This window comes from Acipenser ruthenus, chromosome 44 (assembly GCF_902713425.1).
Source record: "Acipenser ruthenus chromosome 44, fAciRut3.2 maternal haplotype, whole genome shotgun sequence".
In the NCBI taxonomy this organism is placed as follows: domain Eukaryota; kingdom Metazoa; phylum Chordata; class Actinopteri; order Acipenseriformes; family Acipenseridae; genus Acipenser; species Acipenser ruthenus.
Window position 1 is genome coordinate 7,658,182 of NC_081232.1, and position 19,243 is coordinate 7,677,424.

At 42.0% G+C, this 19,243-nt stretch overlaps 1 protein-coding gene across 1 annotated transcript; it reads left to right on the forward strand.

The window, feature by feature from the left end:
• Positions 1-3,898: 3,898 nt before the first annotated feature.
• LOC117967118 (uncharacterized) lies at positions 3,899-17,643 on the forward strand. Its single transcript, XM_034914365.2, has 3 exons — positions 3,899-4,042; positions 15,834-15,915; positions 16,371-17,643. Exons 2-3 carry the CDS (start codon positions 15,860-15,862, stop codon positions 17,476-17,478), a joined length of 1,164 nt encoding a protein of 387 aa, XP_034770256.1. The 5' UTR covers positions 3,899-4,042; positions 15,834-15,859; the 3' UTR covers positions 17,479-17,643.
• The last annotated feature ends 1,600 nt before the right edge of the window (positions 17,644-19,243 follow it).

Sequence of the window (19,243 nt, forward strand, 5' to 3'; positions counted from 1 at the left end):
GAGAGCAAGAAGATGCAGGCATATGAAGTGAATGCAGGGGGGTCAGCTGGTAGCTTTGATTACTTCACACGCCCTCAGTCCAAAGAGCTGGACACATTTTTTTGTTATCACCCAAACACAGTGTGACAGACTGAAGATGTCAGCTTGGGATGGATACAGGGTCAGAACAACAAGTGAGATGCCTGAGGAGGATGGAAACAGTGGAGCATGTGAAGAAGAGCTGGAGCTAGAGAACAAAACGTGCACTTCATGCAAAAACTGTGCCATGTGTTGCTATTTGATTCTATCCCGGTACAATTTATTGACTGATGCCTATCATGTAATTGGTTTGGGCTACAAATTCCTCCTGACTTTGTCAGTAACGCAAGTAGCATGTGAAAGGTGTTTCTCTACTCTGAAGTTTGTCAAGAATAGACTGAGAAGCACAAGACCACTTGGAAGGGTTCATGTTAATGTCTACAGAGAAAGAGATACTGAGGGCCCTAGACAGTGATGGAGTTATTGACAGGATTGCGCAGAAGAGTGCACTGCTGCGACCTCTGCTGGCGACGTAAGGTAGGACAGTCTCATTAACTTTGGATTTGGGTGAAGTAGTTGACTGTATTTTGAGATATAATTGGGGGTTCTGGAACCCTATTGTAATTTTGGGTTGGTATTGGCGGTGACTGCTGCTAATGGTTTCTAGAATTGCTAAATATGAGCCGATGTGTTTAGAATTTACAGTTTTTTTTTATTAGGCCTATTGAGAGACCGCAATCTGTGTGAGGTCGGTGATAGTTTATAGAACTGATAAATAAGATATGTGTTTATACTTTACAGTTTATTATTAGTTCTACTGAGGTTGGTATTGGCGTGCGGAGAATGGCTTATTTTTACTTGATAAATGCCCATGTTTATTATTTGCTTACAGTAAATACCAATACTAAATACTATCCTACCAACTGAGGGCAATGTTGTGTTTAAAATAATCTGATATGCAATTAGATCTTAGACCACCGATTACTGTAAACAGAAAATTGTAATTGCATAGAGCAGAGCCATCAATGAAATAATCCGTGGTGTGTAAATTGGACAAACTGGCGAAAGAATTTAGCTCTGATACAATGTTGCATTCACTGAACACAAAGCGGTGGCAGACAGAGAGACGTGCGGAGACAAAGAATAATGAACAGAAAAATATTTCGTAGACGGAAAAATCTCTGATATTTTCAATAGGATATTATTTGTGACTTCTAGATCATGAAGCCATGGTAATGCAACTGTCATAGCCTATACTTTGCCATATTGCACTTTTTAAATGGGGGAAACGCCAGTGAAGCTATATATAAATATATGTCATGAATGACCAAGTTGTTTACATGGTGGGGGTGGAGCAAGTGTTATTATTATTGTGTGCAATAAATATTTCTTTTTGGAGGCTGTGTGGTTCAGTGGTTAAAGAAAAGGGCTTGTAACCAGGAGGTCCCCGGTTTAAATCCCGGCTCAGCCACTGACTCTTTGTGTGACCCTGAGCAAGTCACTTCACCTCCTTGTGCTCCGTCTTTCTGGGTGAGATGTAATTGTAAGTGACTCTGCAGCTGATGCATAGTTCACACACCCTAGTCTCTGTAAGTCGCCTTGGATAAAGGCGTCTGCTAAATAAACAAATAATAATATATTTACGGTTATTATTAATGTGTTTGATTTTTATTATTATGATGTGTTTGATTTTTATTGTTATAATTTTTGTGTGTGAAGTTTCTTTTTTTTTCACTGTGTGGTTTGATTTTGTTGTATTCGCGAATTGTTATTATGCTTGAACACCACACCTGAGACCAGTCTGGGATCCCTGACTCCCGACTCCCACAGTAATCATCTCCGGTGTTTTCACCTGCTCTAATCTATCCGTCACAGACAATAAAAAGAGCGCTTTGACTCACAAACGAGAGAAATAAATGAATGAACCGTGACAAGGGAAGAGGAATAAAGACCCGCAAGATCGACCCGATATTGATGGATTAAGTAGGGGAGCAGGTGGACAAGAGTGTGGGAACAGAGCTGTAGAAAGAAAAGAACAACGTTTCGTGGATGAAAGAGTAGGAAGATTGAGAGAGACGCGACTCCGGCAGCACACAGGGAAGTACAATACAAAAAAAGCCGTATTGGTGCTCATGTTTGGCTGCTTAAGACGCTGACAGAGGTTATTTTTGAGATTTCAATACTGTGACTGTTATACCCCTTCCCGTGATAAACCGGGTGGAATTGCTTGGAATGAGCCGAGACTGTTTGTCTTTTTCTTTCTGTTTTTGATAGATCAATTGAGTGAAGTTTGACTATGCAGTAAATCTGTGTAGGGACTAAAATCTGTGTTTATAACCCGTTGTGCTGAAGACTGATGTTCTGGGGCTAGAGTGTGTGCCGGGATCAGCGTTGCTGCCAGCTGGAATTGTTATTGCTGTACGGGAGAATCTGTGCGCGTTCCTGGAGGCTAGAGTGAGCTGTGTTGAACATGGACTATTCTTTCTAGAGCTCTCTGTAGGCACGGGTGTAACGAGTTGGAGCTTTCTCAGCTATCAACGGAACCGGGACAGAGATTCGTGAGATTGATTTTTCTTGCATACCCAGATTTCTAGCTGGTCGCGTTGGACAAGTAGTTGCATTACGATTTAGTGGATTTTATTCAATTGTTCTGCCAAATATTGATTTTATCTTTTTAGTTGCTATACCCTCGTTATTGAATGATGTGTTTAAAATGTGTACTAAGTATGCTATCCCGTGTTAACCAGATGAGCAAGAATAAGGAATAATACTGTGTTGTAACTGAAGTTTTTTCTGTACTAAAAGCCTATTTATGTATCTTGTGTGTTGTGTGGGCCTGGGATACAAAAAAGAACCTGCAAAGAAGGATTTGGATAAGTTTATTAAATATTAGATCTAATCACGAAAGTATATTCATATTTCGGGACCTGGTGCCCATATATTCCACCAGGTGGCGTAGTTGGCTACCTTTAGCAATTAAAATAATTATATTTACCTTTGACTTAATTGTCCTTCGTGACATTTGTTGATTCAGACGAGCACAGTCGTCAGTTTTAGCAGCAGTCAGTGGTTAAACCCGCCCGCAATGCTCTGATTGGTTGTGGTTCAGTAATTCTCCAGATTTCCACGGCGCTGTACAGTCTCTTTTCAATTCTACTGCTCGTTCAACCTCGCCTTTAGTCACACCAAGTGTCACTGTACTGTATTAAGTTAGGTATGGCAACACAACAGCCTGCATGAAAATACAATATTCTGTTACCGGCGCGACGATGCTCTATGAAAACAACGGGACAAAATGAGCGTCCCAAGGTTCCGGGACACTGGGACCAGTGTTCCAAAAGAAGGACTGTCCCGTCCAAAAGTTAGTCTGCTCACCTTAATATTATATGCGACATCCAAAATTTAGAAAACACAAAAGCGAAATTACAAAACGCATTTTATATATAAAATGTAATCAAATCAGGCTAAACAAAACACATTTTGCTTTTTGCATTTATAAAGAAATCATGTATTTAAAACAGATTTTACAATCGAAGGGTATTTACCACGAGCATTATTCTGTCTTGAAAGCCAGACCGCCGCAAGAAAACAAGGGCAGGATAAAGACAGAAATAAATGAATAAACACATACATTAATAAATATAACGAGACAAAGCATTCCCTTTGCAAACACTAAAACACAACTTTAAAACACGTTACCTTTCCACGCTTGTCCGCAGCGTTCACACAGCCGACTTTCTGTGGGTGTGTTTGGTGTCACTCCCTCTACTTTAGACGAGTCTGCTTCGCCTGTCAGCGCTAGATCCAATCTCATTTCATTTCAGTTTTTTTACAGGGAGTTTTGCTTGGGCGTTGTCAAGTCTTTTGGAAATAAGCTGACGCTGCCAAAGCCGCGCGGGTAAAGAACGGATAACCAATGAAATGGCTCCTCTAGCGCTGAGGAGCGCAGACTCGTCTGTAGGAGGGGAAGGGACACCAAACACAGACCCACAGGCTGTGTGAGCAATGCAGACACGCGTGGAAGGTAAAGTGTTTGAAAGATGTATTTTAGTGTTTGCAAAGGCAATGCTTTGTCTTGTTATATTTATTTAATGTATGTGTTTATTTAGTTCTGTATTTATCTTGGCTTTCATTCTTGCGGTGGTCTGGGGGATGGGTTAAAAGCCGGAACGAGACGAAACGGCCCGAAACAGTACTTTAATTAATTCAATTGCTTTAAAAAGCACCATAGAAAGTTGCACACACGTGAGGAGAATATTTTAGCAATCAGAACCGATTAGTAACGCGCTGTCATTAACCCGTTCCGGGCCAGAACCCTCTTTTTCTCACCAAAAGGCTCCCGGAACACTGTGTTCCGAAGGTGCAAAGACGACGAAAATTATACACACAATACAACTAAGTGAGGACATGATAACACTATTGAGAAAACCCACCGAACCGACCTTTAACTGCCCGTTCCGTGCATTAAACAGCTGTATAGACAAAACCGCCCGGAACACGGCGTTCCGAAGCCGCACAGAGTATGAAAATGATACACACAATACAACTAAGTGAGGACATCAGAACACTATTGAAAATACCCACCGAACCGACCTTTCATTTCCCATTGTGTGCAGCAAACAGCTTGATTAATAAAGCTGTCCAGAAGCTGCACAGGAGATGAAAAAGACGCATAATACAGTGAGTAACATACTTACAAAAAATGTCCGACCTTCAATTGCCCATTCGCTGCATGAAATGGGTTAATATGAATTGATCTACTGCAATTTCAAGAATGGGTATTCAGCCGAGGGTATGGTCGTTGATTTTTACTGTATATACAAACTACACTTTTCAGCCAACACCTGCAAAGGGCCACTGATTAGTACTTTAATACTGTACTGGATCGGAACACTGCATTTGCCTACAAATTCAGTGACGACAGAGAATATCATGTTGTTGACCGGATATTGTTTTTTTGTGATTAAGCACTAGAATCAAATTTCAGCTATGTGTTATACTCTCGGGGAAAACAAAATTTAGCAAAAACACCTCTATGTCTTGGATGTGGAACCGTTTATCTGGTGCTGTTTGAAACCACGTGTAAGATTCTGTATTTGTATTTTATAATAATCAGTTTAATAGTCCATGCAGTGTGCTGAGAACTCTGTACTCATTTCTCCAAAATGTCATGACTTCTGTAAACTGCTGAATGTGCTTTGCATCCACAACCATTCAAGCTTGTGTTGGTAAGTTTATGGTACACTGGATGTTGTTGTAGACTGAATGATGAGAATATAGGGGTTAGAGAACATCAGCTTGCTCTTGGGTTCCCATGCGCTTCTTCTTGGTCCATGCATCACTAATAGAGAGATAATTCATCCATATTATTAGATGTACATATTTTAGTCATAATAAGAAATGTGTGTGTGTACTTTTAAGATGTTGACTTTGTAACCACATATAAATTGTTGTTTGTTCACTTTAACAAGCTTGTGGTGTTGATGAGACTGTTTGTTTTTAGAGTGAGATGCAAAAGCAGCAGTAGTAACTGTGTGATATTAAGATTGCAATGTAAACGAGTGAGATGTAGGTCGGATTGTTAAACTGGATCTCATTTTTAACGTGGTATCTGTTGGGCATGATGAGATTGGGGTTTCATTAGCCTTTAATGTAAGATACAACCCAGGGGCGGACTGGGACCAAAAATCGTCCGGAAGTTCGGGTCCACCGGCCCACATTTATGTCAAAATCAACATACCGAAATAATAATGGAGTCAGCGCACGCAGCGCGCCGTCATGATGAAGCATCGGTAAAAAAAAGAGTTTTAAATTGTTAGGGTAAAACTTCTTTGTACATTGTAGGCTATAGCTACTACCAGGTTTTCAAACATATTAGGGGCGATTTAGGTATGGCAAAGTATAGACTATGACAGTTGCATTACCATGGCTTCATGATCTAGAAGTCACAAATAATATCCTATTGAAAATATCAGAGATTTTTCCGTCTACGAAATATTTTTCTGTTCATTATTCTTTGTCTTCGCACGTCTCTCTGTCTGCCACCGCTTTGCGGTCAGTGAATGCAACATTGTATCCGAGCTAAATTCTTTCGCCAGTTTGTCCAGTTTACGCACCACGGATTATTTCATTGATGGCTCTGCTCTATGCAATTACAATCTTCTGTTTACAGTAATCGGTGGTCTAAGATCTAATTGCATATCAGATTATTTTAAACACAACATTGCCCTCAGTTGGTAGGCTAGTATTTAGTATTGGTATTTACTGTAAGCAAATAATAAACATGGGCATTTATCAAGTAGAAAGAAGCCATTCTCCGCACGCCAATACCAACCTCAGCAGAACTAATAATAAACTGTAAAGTATAAACACATATCTTATTTATCAGTTCTATAAACTATCACCGACCTCACACAGATTGCGGTCTCTCAATGGGCCTAATAAAAAAAAAAAAAACCTGTAAATTCTAAACACACCGGCTCATAATTAGCAATTCTAGAAACCATTAGCAGCAGTCAACGCCAATACCAACCCAAAATTACAATAGGGTTCCAGAACGCCCAATTATATCTCAAAATACAGTCAACTACTTCACCCAAATCCAAAGTTAATAAGACTGTCCTACCTTACGTCGCCAGCAGAGGTCGCAGCAGTGCACTCTTCTGCGCAATCCTGTCAATAACTCCATCACTGTCTAGGGCCCTCAGTATCTCTTTCTCTGTATACATTGGCATGAACCCTTCCAAGTGGTTACTGACAAAGTCAGGAGGAATTTGTAGCCCAAACCAATTACATGATGGGCATCAGTCAATAAATTTTATGGGGATAGAATCAAATAGCAACACATTGCACAGTTTTTGCATGAAGTGCACGTTTTGTTCTCTAGCTCCAGCTCTTCTTCACATGCTCCACTGTTTCCATCCTCCTCAGGCATCTCACTTGTTGTGTTGACCATGTACCCATCCCAAGCTGACATCTTCAGTCTGTCGCACTGTGTTTGGGTGATAACAAAAACATGTGTCCAGCTCTTTGGACTGAGGGCGTGTGAAGTAATCAAAGCTACCAGCTGACCCCCCTGCATTCACTTCATATGCCTGCATCTTGTCTCTGTCTCTCCTTCTCTTTCCTCAGCTGTTGTTCTCTCTGCACTGGACTCTGCAACAGCATACATTCTGTCCCTTTCTCGCTCCTCAAGCTCAGCTGCATCTGCTTTAATATGCACAAAAGGACAACAGCAATCCATTTAATTAATACATTTAGCAAAATGTATTATAATTTGGAAGAATACTCATAAGAACATAGCTTGTTTGATTTATAAAACGGATAGTTCCGGTCCTGCTCTCTGATTGGTCAGCGATCCAGCCATGTTATATTCAACCATAGGCCGCTGTTAGGCCTTCTCACTGTTCCATAAATTATATTTTTGCACAACAACCTAATCAACATCGACCGAAGTATCAAACCCAATCAAATTCATGCGAACGATTGCTTTAAAATTTGGGATTTTGTTAGTGTGATACAATACATGCAATGTGAAATCTACGCTGCGAGTGTCCAGTAGGGGGCAATACTATAGCTAAATGGCATGTCATGCTATAGTTTTACAAATAAAAATTGGCTAATACCACCATCAGCTCGGCTTGCCATGATTTTGTTTCAGGTTATATCAGGGGTAGCCAGCTAAATGGTGGAGCGAGAGAGAGACGTGACCTCGGAAATGTTTGAGCTAATGTTTATTTTAGTAACCCAGCTAGCTAGCTAGCTAGCATAGGATGGCTAGTCGATTTGCAAGCGGAGTTTAGCATAACTATACATAGCTGACTAGATCTCAAAAAGTGACTAACGTTACAAATATTGGTGTAGCTGTTTTATAAAAGCAATAAGGTCCGAGAGGCAGTGATATATCGTGTATATCGTCACAGCCAAGGCGTTATTAGGTACAAGGCGCAGCCCAGTCTTTAATCTATTTTAATGCAACCATAAACTCTACTGCTTATACCTACTGTGCTCGACCCTGCCACAGCGTCATTTTCTTCAGTGGGCTCCCTAGGCTGAGTCGGCTGATTAATACTGGCATCCTGACGCCCCTCGCTCTCCCTACTACCAGCCGGCCTACAGAACATGTCCGTCATTTTTGTGCGCTTCGCGGCATCTGCCTCGAGAGACCGTTGCTGTTTGTCTCTAATCTTTTCAGCCCCATCTTTTCTTTTTCTCTCCATTTTCTACACTGACACTCATCCACTATCAATACAAGAGGTTCAAACGAAAGACGAAATCTGGTTGACCAATCCAGTTCTAAGAAAATCCAGGCAAGTCCAATCAGGGAGTGGCCCCCTTAGATTTTGCGATATTGGATCAAGAGATGACTGGTGTGGTGATGTGTGCGCGCGAGAGAGCGAGACTGCCAAGTTAATAACAGCATCATTCTCAGCATGTAATGGGGGGGAAAAAAATATTAATAATAATTATAAATCAAACATAGACTAGCGGCCCACCAGTCATTCCTAGTGTGTGCATGCGTGTTATTTAACCAGACAAATTATGCATTAATATGCATGTCTGCATATACAGTCATGAATATGCGTGTCTGCATAACAGCTTTAAGTCTTTTGGGGTAAGTTTGTACCAGCTTTGCACACAGTGTCGGAGTGATTTTGGCACATTGTTCTTGGCAGATTTGCTCCAGGTTGTTCAGGTTGGTTGGATGACGCTTGTGGACCGCAATTTTCAAATAGTGCCACAGATTCTCAATAGGATTGAGATCAGGACTTTGACTGGGCCACTGTAGGACATTCACCTTTTTGTTCTTGAGCCACTCCAATGTTGCTTTGTCCTTGTGCTTGGGATCATTGTCCTGCTGAAAGGTGAATTTCCCAAGCTTCAGTTTTTTAGTGGACTGAAGCAGTATTTCCCTGTATTTTGCTCCATTCATTCTTCCTTCAATTTTAACAAGATGCCCAGTCCCTGCTGATGAGAAGCATCCCCACAGCATGATGCTGCCACCACCATACTTCTCTGTAGGGATGATGTGTCTTGAGGCATGGGCAGTGTTAGGTTTGCGCCACACATAGCGCTTTGAGTTTTGGCCAAAAAGCTCTATCTTGGTCTCATCTGACCACAAAACCTTTTCCCACATCGCAGCTGGGTCACTCTCATGCTTTCTTGCAAACTCCAGATGTGCTTTCAGATGGTACTTTTTGAGTAACGGCTTCTTTCTTGCCACCCTCCCACACAGGCCAGTGTTATGCAGAGCTCTTGATATGGTTGACTGGTGCACCATTACTCCACTCCCAGCCACTGAACTCTGTAGCTCCTTCAAAGTGATTGTTGGCCTCTCTCACAAGTCTCCTTCTTGTTTGAGCGCTGAGTTTTGAGGGACGGCCTTTTCTTGGCAGTGCCTGGGTGGTGTGATGCAGCTTCCACTTCCTGATTATTGATCCAGCTGTGCTCACTGGGATATCCAAACACTTGGATATTATTTTGTACCCTTTCCCTAATCTATGCATTTGTATTACTTTATCTCTAACTTCTGTAGAATGCTCTTTGGTCTTCATTTTCCTTCAGATTCACAGCCTGACCAATGATCCTTCAACAGTGGGGTTTTTATCCAGAAAATGTGACAGCAACATTAATGGTTCACAGGTGGAGGCCAATGGTAAGGTAATTGTGTCCTCGTTAGGTCAATTTCTTTCATCGGTGTGAACTGGGAGCTTCCACAGCACAGGGGTTGAATACTTATGCAAGCAAGATATTTCAGTTTTTTTATTTTTCTTTAAAATATTTCCCAACATAAAACCAATGTCACCTTACAATAATTGATTTTGAGTCTCAGTGTTTTAAAATAAAATATCAAACAGAAAGAAATTTCAAAGTACCATTTGTAATTCAGTAATATGAGAGAATTGGTCAGGGGTCTGAATACTTTTGAAAGGCACTGTGTATGTGTGTCTGTGTGTGTGTGATATATATAATATATATATATATATATATATAGTGTGTATGTGAGTTTGTAAATAAACATAAAAGGTTCCAAGTAGAACCTTAAGGTTCTTAAAAGCTCCTTGTTTGTAAGGTTCCTCAGGGAACCCCAGTAAAAAGGTTCTTTGAAGCATCTTCACAGTATCAACCCCAGGAACTCTAAAAGGTTCTTACTTGAACCTTTACTTTTTAGAGTGTTCCTTCAGATGAAGTTAAAGATTTTAGGTTGTTGGCACCAGGTTCTTTCATTTGGGCCAGAGGATAAGGTCTTGACCAAGTACAACACAAACACACAATAAAAATGCCAGGGATGTAAAATAGTCAAATTTATTTAAAACACAATTTCATTTCAATTCTCATATTGCACAAACCTAGTGCTATCTGTTAGTTACAGCGTTTCAGCCAAATACTTCAATTCGATGCATTGTTTCAAGGGTTCAGTCGTTCTTTCTCAGGCATTACACTGTTACACAGTTTAATATAGCAGCAACTCATTTAGAGCAAGAATACACTGTTTCATTTCTCTCTCGTATTCAGACAGGAGGTTCCCAAATTAAACACAAACATGTTAGTTTGTTTATTCTGTTTATTTTATTTATTTATGAATATGACACACAATGTTAAAACAAATTCATTTTTTTGAAGAAAATGCAGAATGCATCAAGGTTTCTGTATTTGAAGTCACCCTGCGTAATATTAAAATCTAAACAGTTTTGCTTTGTTTGCTTGTTTTTCCTTACATGTTGTAAACTACCTAATTGTAACATAGTGTGTTTGCTTGCCTTTGCATTGAATTGCATTGTATCCATTTTGTATCAAATATAGCCTATGTACCTATATGAATATGTTAAATACATTTAAATAATTTTTTTATCATTGTAAGTAAGAACAAAAAAATTGTGCAAAAAATAAACGTTGTTTTACTGTTGCAGCTATATATATATATATATATATATATATATATATATATATATATATAATGTTATTTTTATTTTTTAATCACATATAACTGTTACAGTTAGGGGCTACCAGCAATGAGAGAGAGAGAGAGAGAGAGAGAGAGAGAGAAAAAAGATCATAAACAAACAAAATAAATGCACCGTTTTATAACCTTGAACGGGCAGTTAAAGGTCGGTTCGGTGGGTTTTTTCAATAGTGTTATGAGGTCCTCACTTAGTTGTACTGTGTGTGTCATTTTCATACTCTGTGCAGCTTCTATGCTGTTTTTTTAAAGCAATTGAATTCATTAAAGTGCCGTTCCGGCTCGTTCTGGGCCGTTCCGGCTTTTACCCCATCCTGTGGTCTGGTTTGTAGACGGGGTAATGTGGGGGTGGGGGGTCGGTGGGGTGTGTCTGAATTTTGACTCCGAGCCTGCAGTTACTGGAATTGTATCATTAAGAAACAGATCATAAGCGCCCTCTGTGGACATTCTTGCTAATGCAGTCAGCACTCGCATAGAGTGTGAAGCATATCTGATTATTTCATTTTGGCCCGTTCCTATGGAGGATATTCCATGCCAAAATTCAAAAGAAATAAATACAGGAATAAATAAATATCCATTTATTTATTTATTTCCCTTTTTATTTATTCATTCATTTATTCATTTCTCTTTTGCCACTTGTTTTTTACATTTCACTCTGTCCATTTCCTTTTCTGCTAGGACATTTCCTTTTCTGCTTCGTTATTTACATTTCGATGTGATGTTAGTACACAAAAAGAGTACCTGGGTAGAAATCAATATTGCTAAGGGAGCTAAAACCAATTCCAAAATGTTTTTCCAATATTATAACAGTAAGAGAACATTCAAAGAGGAGGTTAAATGTCAGAGACACAAATGGCAAAATCATAGATGAAGAAAAAAAAATAGCAAATATATTAAATGATTACTTTTCACAGGTTTTTACAAAGGAGGACACGGACAACATGCCCCACATGTCGACCTGTTCCTATCCAATTTTAAATAACTTTAGCATAACAGTGGCAGAAGTGTTAAAGGGACTAGGAGCTCTTAAAATAAACAAATCCCCTGGGCCAGATGAGATCCTCCCAATAGTACTCAAAGAAATGAAAGAAGTTATTTACAAACCGCTAACCAAGATCTTGCAACAGTCTCTTGACATAGGGGTTGTACCGACAGACTGGAAAATAGCAAACGTAATACCGATCCACAAAAAGGGAGACAAAACCAAACCAGGTAACTACAGACCAATAAGCCTGACTTCTATTATATGGAAACTATAATAATGGTTTTAGGAAAGGGAGATCGTGTCTAACTAACCTGCTTGATTTTTTGAGGTTGCAACATCGACAATGGATAATTGCAAAGCATACGACATGGTTTATTTAGATTTCCAGAAAGCTTTTGAGAGTCACGCTTAAAAGATTAATTCTCAAACTGAACGCAGTAGGGATTCAAGGAAATGTATGCACATGGATTAGGGAGTGGTTAACATGTAGAAAACAGAAAGTACTAATTAGAGGAGAAACCTCAAAATGGAGCGAGGTAACCAGTGGTGTACCACAGGGATCAGTATTAGGTCCTCTGCTATTCCTAATCTACATAAATGATTTAGATTCTGGTATAGTAAGCAAACTTGTTAAATTTGCAGACAACACAAAAATAGGAGGAGTGGCAAACACTGTTGCAGCAGCAAAGGTCATTCAAAATGATCTAGACAGCATTCAGAACTGAGCAGACACATGGCAAATGACATTTAATAGAGAAAAGTGTAAAGTACTGCAGGCAATAAAAATGTGCATTATAAATATCATATGGGAGATAATGAAATTGAAGAAGGGATCTATGAAAAAGACCTAGGAGTTTATGTTGACTCAGAAAAGTCTTTATCTAGACAATGTGGGGAAGCTGTTAAAGGTCAACAAGATGCTTGGATATATTGTGAGAAGTGTTGAATGTAAATCAAGGGAAGTACTGTTAAAACTTTACAATGCATTAGTAAGACCTCCATCTAGAATATTGTGTTCAGTTCTGGTCACCTCGTTACAAAAAGGATATTGCTGCTCTAGAAAGAGTGCAAAGAAGAGCAACCAGAATTCTCCTGTGTTTAAAAGGCATGTCGTATGCAGACATGCTAAAAGAATTGAATCTATTCAGTCTTGAACAAAGAGGACTACGTGGTGATCTGATTCAAACATTCATAATCCTAAAAGGCATAGACAATGTCGACCCAGGGGACTTTTTCAACCTGGACCAGGGGTCACAAATGGAGAGTAGATAAAGGGGCATTCAGGACAGAAAATAGGAGGCACTTTTTTACACAGAGAATTGTGAGGGTCTGGAACCAACTCCCCAGTAATGTTGTTGAAGCTGACACCCTGGGATCCTTCAAGAAGCTACTTGATGAGATTCTGCTATTAATAAGATACTAACAACTGTGTGGTTAAAGAAACAGGCTTGTAACCAGGAGGTCCCCGGTTCAAATCCCACCTCAGCCACTGACTCATTGTGTGACCCTGAGCAAGTCATTTAACCTCATTGTGCTTCGTCTTTCGGGTGAGACGTAGTTGTAAGTGACTCTCCAGCTGATGCATAGTTCACACACACTAGTCTCTGTAAGTTGCCTTGGATAAAGGTGTCTGCTAAATAAACAGATAAACAACCAAACGAGCAAGCTGGGCCAAATGGCTTCCTCTCATTTGTAAACTTTCTTATGTTCTTAAGTCACAATGTAATCACACACTCCCTGCACAGTGCTGCACCACCTGTCTTGCTCTGAAAAGCGATCTCCATTCATCATTTGAAAATACTGCATCCCAATTAAACAAAGCAACGTCCCAATTAAACAACATCAATAGCATTGGGAAGAACCGTTCCGAGTTGTATCCCATTTCAGCAGCAATCCCAATTAGGCGGGTCCGACTGTGTGTGTGTGTGCAGCCAGGTTAGTCTATAATAAGTAGTGTTGGCATGTACAGTACTGTGCAAAAGTTTTAGGCAGGTGTGAAAAAATGCTGTAAAGTAAGAATGCTTTCAAAAATAGACATGTTAATAGTTTATATTAATCAATTAACAAAATGCAAAGTGAGTGAACAGAAGAAAAATCTACATCAAATTAATATTTGACCACCCTTTGCCTTCAAAACAGCATCAATTCTTCTAGGTACACTTGCACACAGTTTTTGAAGGAACTCGGCAGGTAGGTTGGACCAAACATCTTGGAGAACTAACCACAGTTCTTCTGTGGATTTAGGCAGCCTCAGTTGCTTCTCTCTCTTCATGTAATCCCAGACAGACTCGATGATGTTGAGATCAGGGCTCTGTGGGGGCCATACCATCACTTCCAGGACTCCTTGTTCTTCTTTACGCTGAAGATAGTTCTTGATGACTTTTGCTGTATGTTTGGGGTCGTTGTCATGCTGCAGAATAAATTTGGGGCCAATCAGATGCCTCCCTGATGGTATTGCTTGATGGATAAGTATCTGCCTGTACTCCTCAGCATTGAGGAGACAATTAATTCTGACCAAATCCCCAACTCCATTTGCAGAAATGCAGCCCCAAACTTGCAAGGAACCTCCACCATGCTTCACTGTTGCCTGCAGACACTCATTCGTGTACTGCTCTCCAGCCCTTCGGCGAACAAACTGCCTTCTGCTACAGCCAAATATTTCAAATTTTGACTCATCAGTCCAGAGCACCTGCTGCCATTTTTCTGCAGCCCAGTTCCTGTGTTTTCGTGCATAGTTGAGTCGCTTGGCCTTGTTTCCACGTCGGAGGTATGGCTTTTTGGCCGCAAGTCTTCCATGAAGGCCACTTCTGACCAGACTTCTCCGGACAGTAGATGGGTGTACCAGGGTCCCACTGTTTTCTGCCAATTCTGAGCTGATGGCACTGCCGGACATCTTCCGATTGCGAAGGGAAGTAAGCATGATGTGTCTTTCATCTGCTGCAGTAAGTTTCCTTGGCCGACCACTGCGTCTACGGTCCTCAACTTTGCCCGTTTCTTTGTGCTTCTTCAAAAGAGCTTGGACAGCACATCTGGAAACCCCTGTCTGCCTTGAAATTTCTGCCTGGGAGAGACCTTGCTGATGCAGTATAACTACCTTGTGTCTTCTTGCTGTGCTCAGTCTTGCCATGGTGTATGACTTTTGAAAGTAAACTGTCTTCAGCAACCTCACCTTGTTAGCTGAGTTTGGCTGTTCCTCACCCAGTTTTATTCCTCCTACACAGCTGTTTCTGTTTCAGTTAATGATTGTGTTTCAACCTACATATTGAATTGATGATCATTAGCACCTGTTTGGTATAATTGTTTAATCATACACCTGAGTATATGCCTACAAAATCCCAGACTTTGTGCAAGTGTACCTAGAAGAATTGATGCTGTTTTGAAGGCAAAGGGTGGTCACACCAAATATGGATTTGATTTAGATTTTTCTTCTGTTCACTCACTTTGCATTTAGTTAATTGATAAATATAATCTATTAACATGTCTATTTTTGAAAGCATTCTTACTTTACAGCATTTTTTCACACCTGCCTAAAACTTTTGCACAGTACTGTATTCACAAAGGTTCAAAGCTGGCATGTTTGCTGTAGGCTCTGGGTCCTTCTGGAGAAATGGGGGAGGGAGGGGGGGAGTGAAACTGGAAGAGAGGCTCATGGGAAGTGTAGTTTTTCTGGTTGTGAATCTGTAGGTTTTCACAATGGCCCTTTCCTTGTGGGTTTAATTTCATGAAACTTTTCTGGAGTATATAGTTTATAACTAAGAGCGCTGTGATGTGTAATAATAATGATAAACAGACAGACGAGTCTTTGAATATTTAGTGACTCCAGTGTGTAACGTGGTATGAATTTAAGATTTCTCTTGTGTGTTGGTACAGAGATGCAGACGTAGCGTGCAAAGAGGATGGACTCTGCAGGAGAAGAAGCGTCCCTGAATTCACCTGAGCTGCCCTGGAACCAGTAAGACCCCCGATCCAGTATTGTACTCCAGGGTTTCTTTTCTCTTGGCTTCAATGTGTGCCCTTCTCGTCCTGCTCTCTGCGCTGAGTTTGATGCGTCACTTTCTCCTCTTCTTGTCTTCTGTTCTGTTTCAAGTTTCTGCTCGCTATTTAACTTGTTTCATTGGCACCGGATCACATCAGGCAGCCTGGGAGCAAACTGTCCCAGTGAGTGTCCGAGTCATAAATGTGCTGAACCCTGTGTGTCTGTGTTTGTAACCCTGTGTGTGTGTGTGTGTGTGTTTATAACTCTATGTGTGTGTGTTTATAACCGTGTGTGTGTGAGGGGCAGGGGGGGCGGGGGCCCTGTATATATGTGTGTGTGTGTGTGTGTGTGTGTGTGTCTCTCTCTCTCCCTCTCTCTCTCTCTCTCTCTCTCCTTTGTGTTTCTGAACTTTTTTCTCTTCTCCTGTTCAGGCTCTATTTGAAGACAAGGACTGAGTCCAGGATCCAGTTAAGGAGGAGAGTGTGCTTCACTGGCCCTGCTGCTGCTGCTGCTGTTACCGGGGTATTGGCTGTCCTCATACTGGCTGCTGGCAGTGTGAGCAGCGACAGTGAGTTTGTGAAAGTCTTGCGCTCAGTGAAGTGTACTGCGGGGCAGGACTGTATCCTGAGCTGCTCTTTTGACAACACAGATGGAGGCTGGGATGACAAGTCAGTTGTGAACTGGAGAAGAGCAGAAACAGACCACATTGTTCACAGTTACCATGACAACACAGACCAGCTTGCCTATCAGCTAACTCAGTATGTGAGCAGGACCAGCCTGTTTGATTCTGAGCTGCAGCGCGGGAACACTTCACTGCTGCTGAGGAGAGTCAGGGAGGAAGATGCTGGAGAATACGAGTGCTCTGTTTTCACTCTTAGACTGTATGGGTCGGGCCTGACTGAGGTAGTCCTGGTTCCGGCTCAACCCACAACAGCACCAGATCATGTGAGAGTCCTGAGCTCAGTGAAGTGTACTGAGGGGCAGGACTGTATCCTGAGCTGCTCTTTCAACGACACAGGGGGAGGCTGGGATGAGAAGTTAGCTGTGATCTGGAGAAGAGCAGAAACGGACCTCATCGTTCACAGTAATAAGGACACGGACCAGCTTGCCCATCAGCTCCCTCAGTATGTGAACAGGACCAGCCTGTTTGATTATGAGCTTCAGTGTGGGAATGCTTCACTGCTGCTGAGGAGAGTCAGGGAGGAAGATGCTGGAGAATACAGGTGCTTCATTTCCACTCCTAGACTGTCCGGGTCGGGCCTAACTGAGGTAGTCGTGGTTCCGGCTCAACGACACACCTGGTTGGGTTTAGGAGCAGTTCTTGCTCTTTGTGTGATTGCAGGGCTCTGTGTCGGTCTGTGGCTGTATAAAAAACATGTAGGTTGCTGCAGGAAATCCAACTTGGCTTCTAGTCCAGCACAGGCAGTGCCGTTATCAGACGTGATCGAGGAGCCCAGTGAAGTCGGGCCGCTCCCCTGCACTGCTCAATTTATCCAGTTTAATACAAACTCCCAAAACGAAATAGTCACTTTGAATTAGGAAACGTGATCAGTGTTGAAGAGAAATTTTAAACATCACATTGTTTCCGAGACAATTGAACTACAATCTGTACTCTCGTTGTCTTTGCACGATATCAGAACAATCCAGCAAAGAGATACAGTAGTTTATTCAACATGACATTAACCTCTTCTCATTAACCAGAGCGCGTCTGCCGATGAAAATAAAAATACGGCTAAAAGCAAAACCGCATTCGGTTCAACAGAGAAAATCAGTAGTTTAAAAACAAATAAGTGAAATGCTCTGTGTAGTTTGAATTTTGAATGTGCCGCCCAGCTTGCTCTGCGACGCTCAGCCAATAGGCAGGGATGGGACGTTGAAAAGAAAAGGGCTTTGACCAGAGGAAAGTCCAACTTGTGCTGAATGAAATGTTATATAGGTTTGCTGTGGTACATTAGAACACAAAACGGAAAAAAAGAAACAATGCACCGCCATAAAAAAACGAAATGTTTCGGAGGACGGGTGTGCTTGCCTTCGTCTCCTGAGTCAATATGGGCAAGTTGCAGTTGTGAGACAAAGCCTTAAAATAATACATTGGATATTGTAAAAACTGGGAGCAGCTGAAGAGGTGGAAGGAGATGACGTGGTATGTGGCGCAGGGGTGCTGAGTGGTCCAGGACTGCGGTCTGCACCGTGGCCCCAGGGCGTTTCCCCTGCTTTGCCTGAACCCGCGGTGTTTGGGGGGCATGGAAAAGACATGCGGCTGGTGTCTGTATGTCATGCCCTCCTGTAGCAGCGGGCGCGGCTGCGGTTGAGGCTCTGGGTCCACTGCGTTGGCGCTAACAGGTGCCACCCCCTGTTGAAGGACAGCCTGCTCCTGTCCCTTCTGGCGTTTGGTGTGTCTGAAACACAGCAGATGCATGACATTCTCAGTTTTATGTTTCAACAAAAACACAGTCACTTGTTTGTGGTAGTTGTGTAGATTATGTGCGTTTTTCTTTCAGCCTTTAACCTCAAACTGTATAGCGATCAAGATGTTGTCATTTTTAATGGACATCTCAACACTATGCTTTTCGAGGTGTAATGTCATCAGTGTCCAGTCAAGAGACGAAACTTACCATCGAGACAGGGTGTGCGGATTCAAGTCGAACAGCTGGAGGGTGGTCTTCTCCACGTGCCTCGGGCTGCCCAGCACCAGCTCTCGGACTTTGGAGTAGCCGCCGAGGATAGCTGCCCACCGGGGAAGTCCTCACACCTTTGGACTTGGTGGGGGATGGGTGGAGGCGGCAGAGCTGGATCAGTCTGCTCGTCTGTGGCCACTGGGCAGGTCCCGAGCACTGTCCAAGCAGGCACCTGCAACCAAGCAACAGGAGTAAAAGGTTTTAGTAGCAATGCGTACATGTTTATATTTTGGGGTTGTGTGTGGGTGTGCGAGTTGATTTTTTTTTTTCTTCCTATTGTAATGACATTACACATGAACTAGCTCACTGTTTCAGGCTGTCCGTTTCCGGGGTGTCAGAGGAGGTGGTCTTGGTGTTCTTGAATCGCCCCTGAATCAGCCTGTCCTGGTGACGGGCAGGGTAGGTGAGGCGCTGCTTGTCTCCGTTGCTCAATGAACTCATCTACCTGCTGCTCCGTCAGACAGGCCAACCCACACAGGCTCACCACACTGCTGGCCAGGCGCTGGACACAGTGGCAGCCTTAATGACGGCAGAGACAGCGGCAGCTTCAGGCGAGGGCTGGAGGAGCAGGTCCCGGGACCCTGGCACCCTTCTGAAGGCAGGGGGTGAGGGCTGGAGGAGCAGGT

Excerpts from the sequence above, each read along its gene's own strand:
- LOC117967118 (XM_034914365.2), top strand. The coding sequence starts at position 15,860 with ATGGACTCTGCAGGAGAAGAAGCGTCCCTGAATTCACCTGAGCTGCCC. Across the intron at positions 15,916-16,370 it reads CCTGAGCTGCCCTGGAACCA|GCTCTATTTGAAGACAAGGA; the intron begins GTAAGACCCCCG and ends TCTCCTGTTCAG.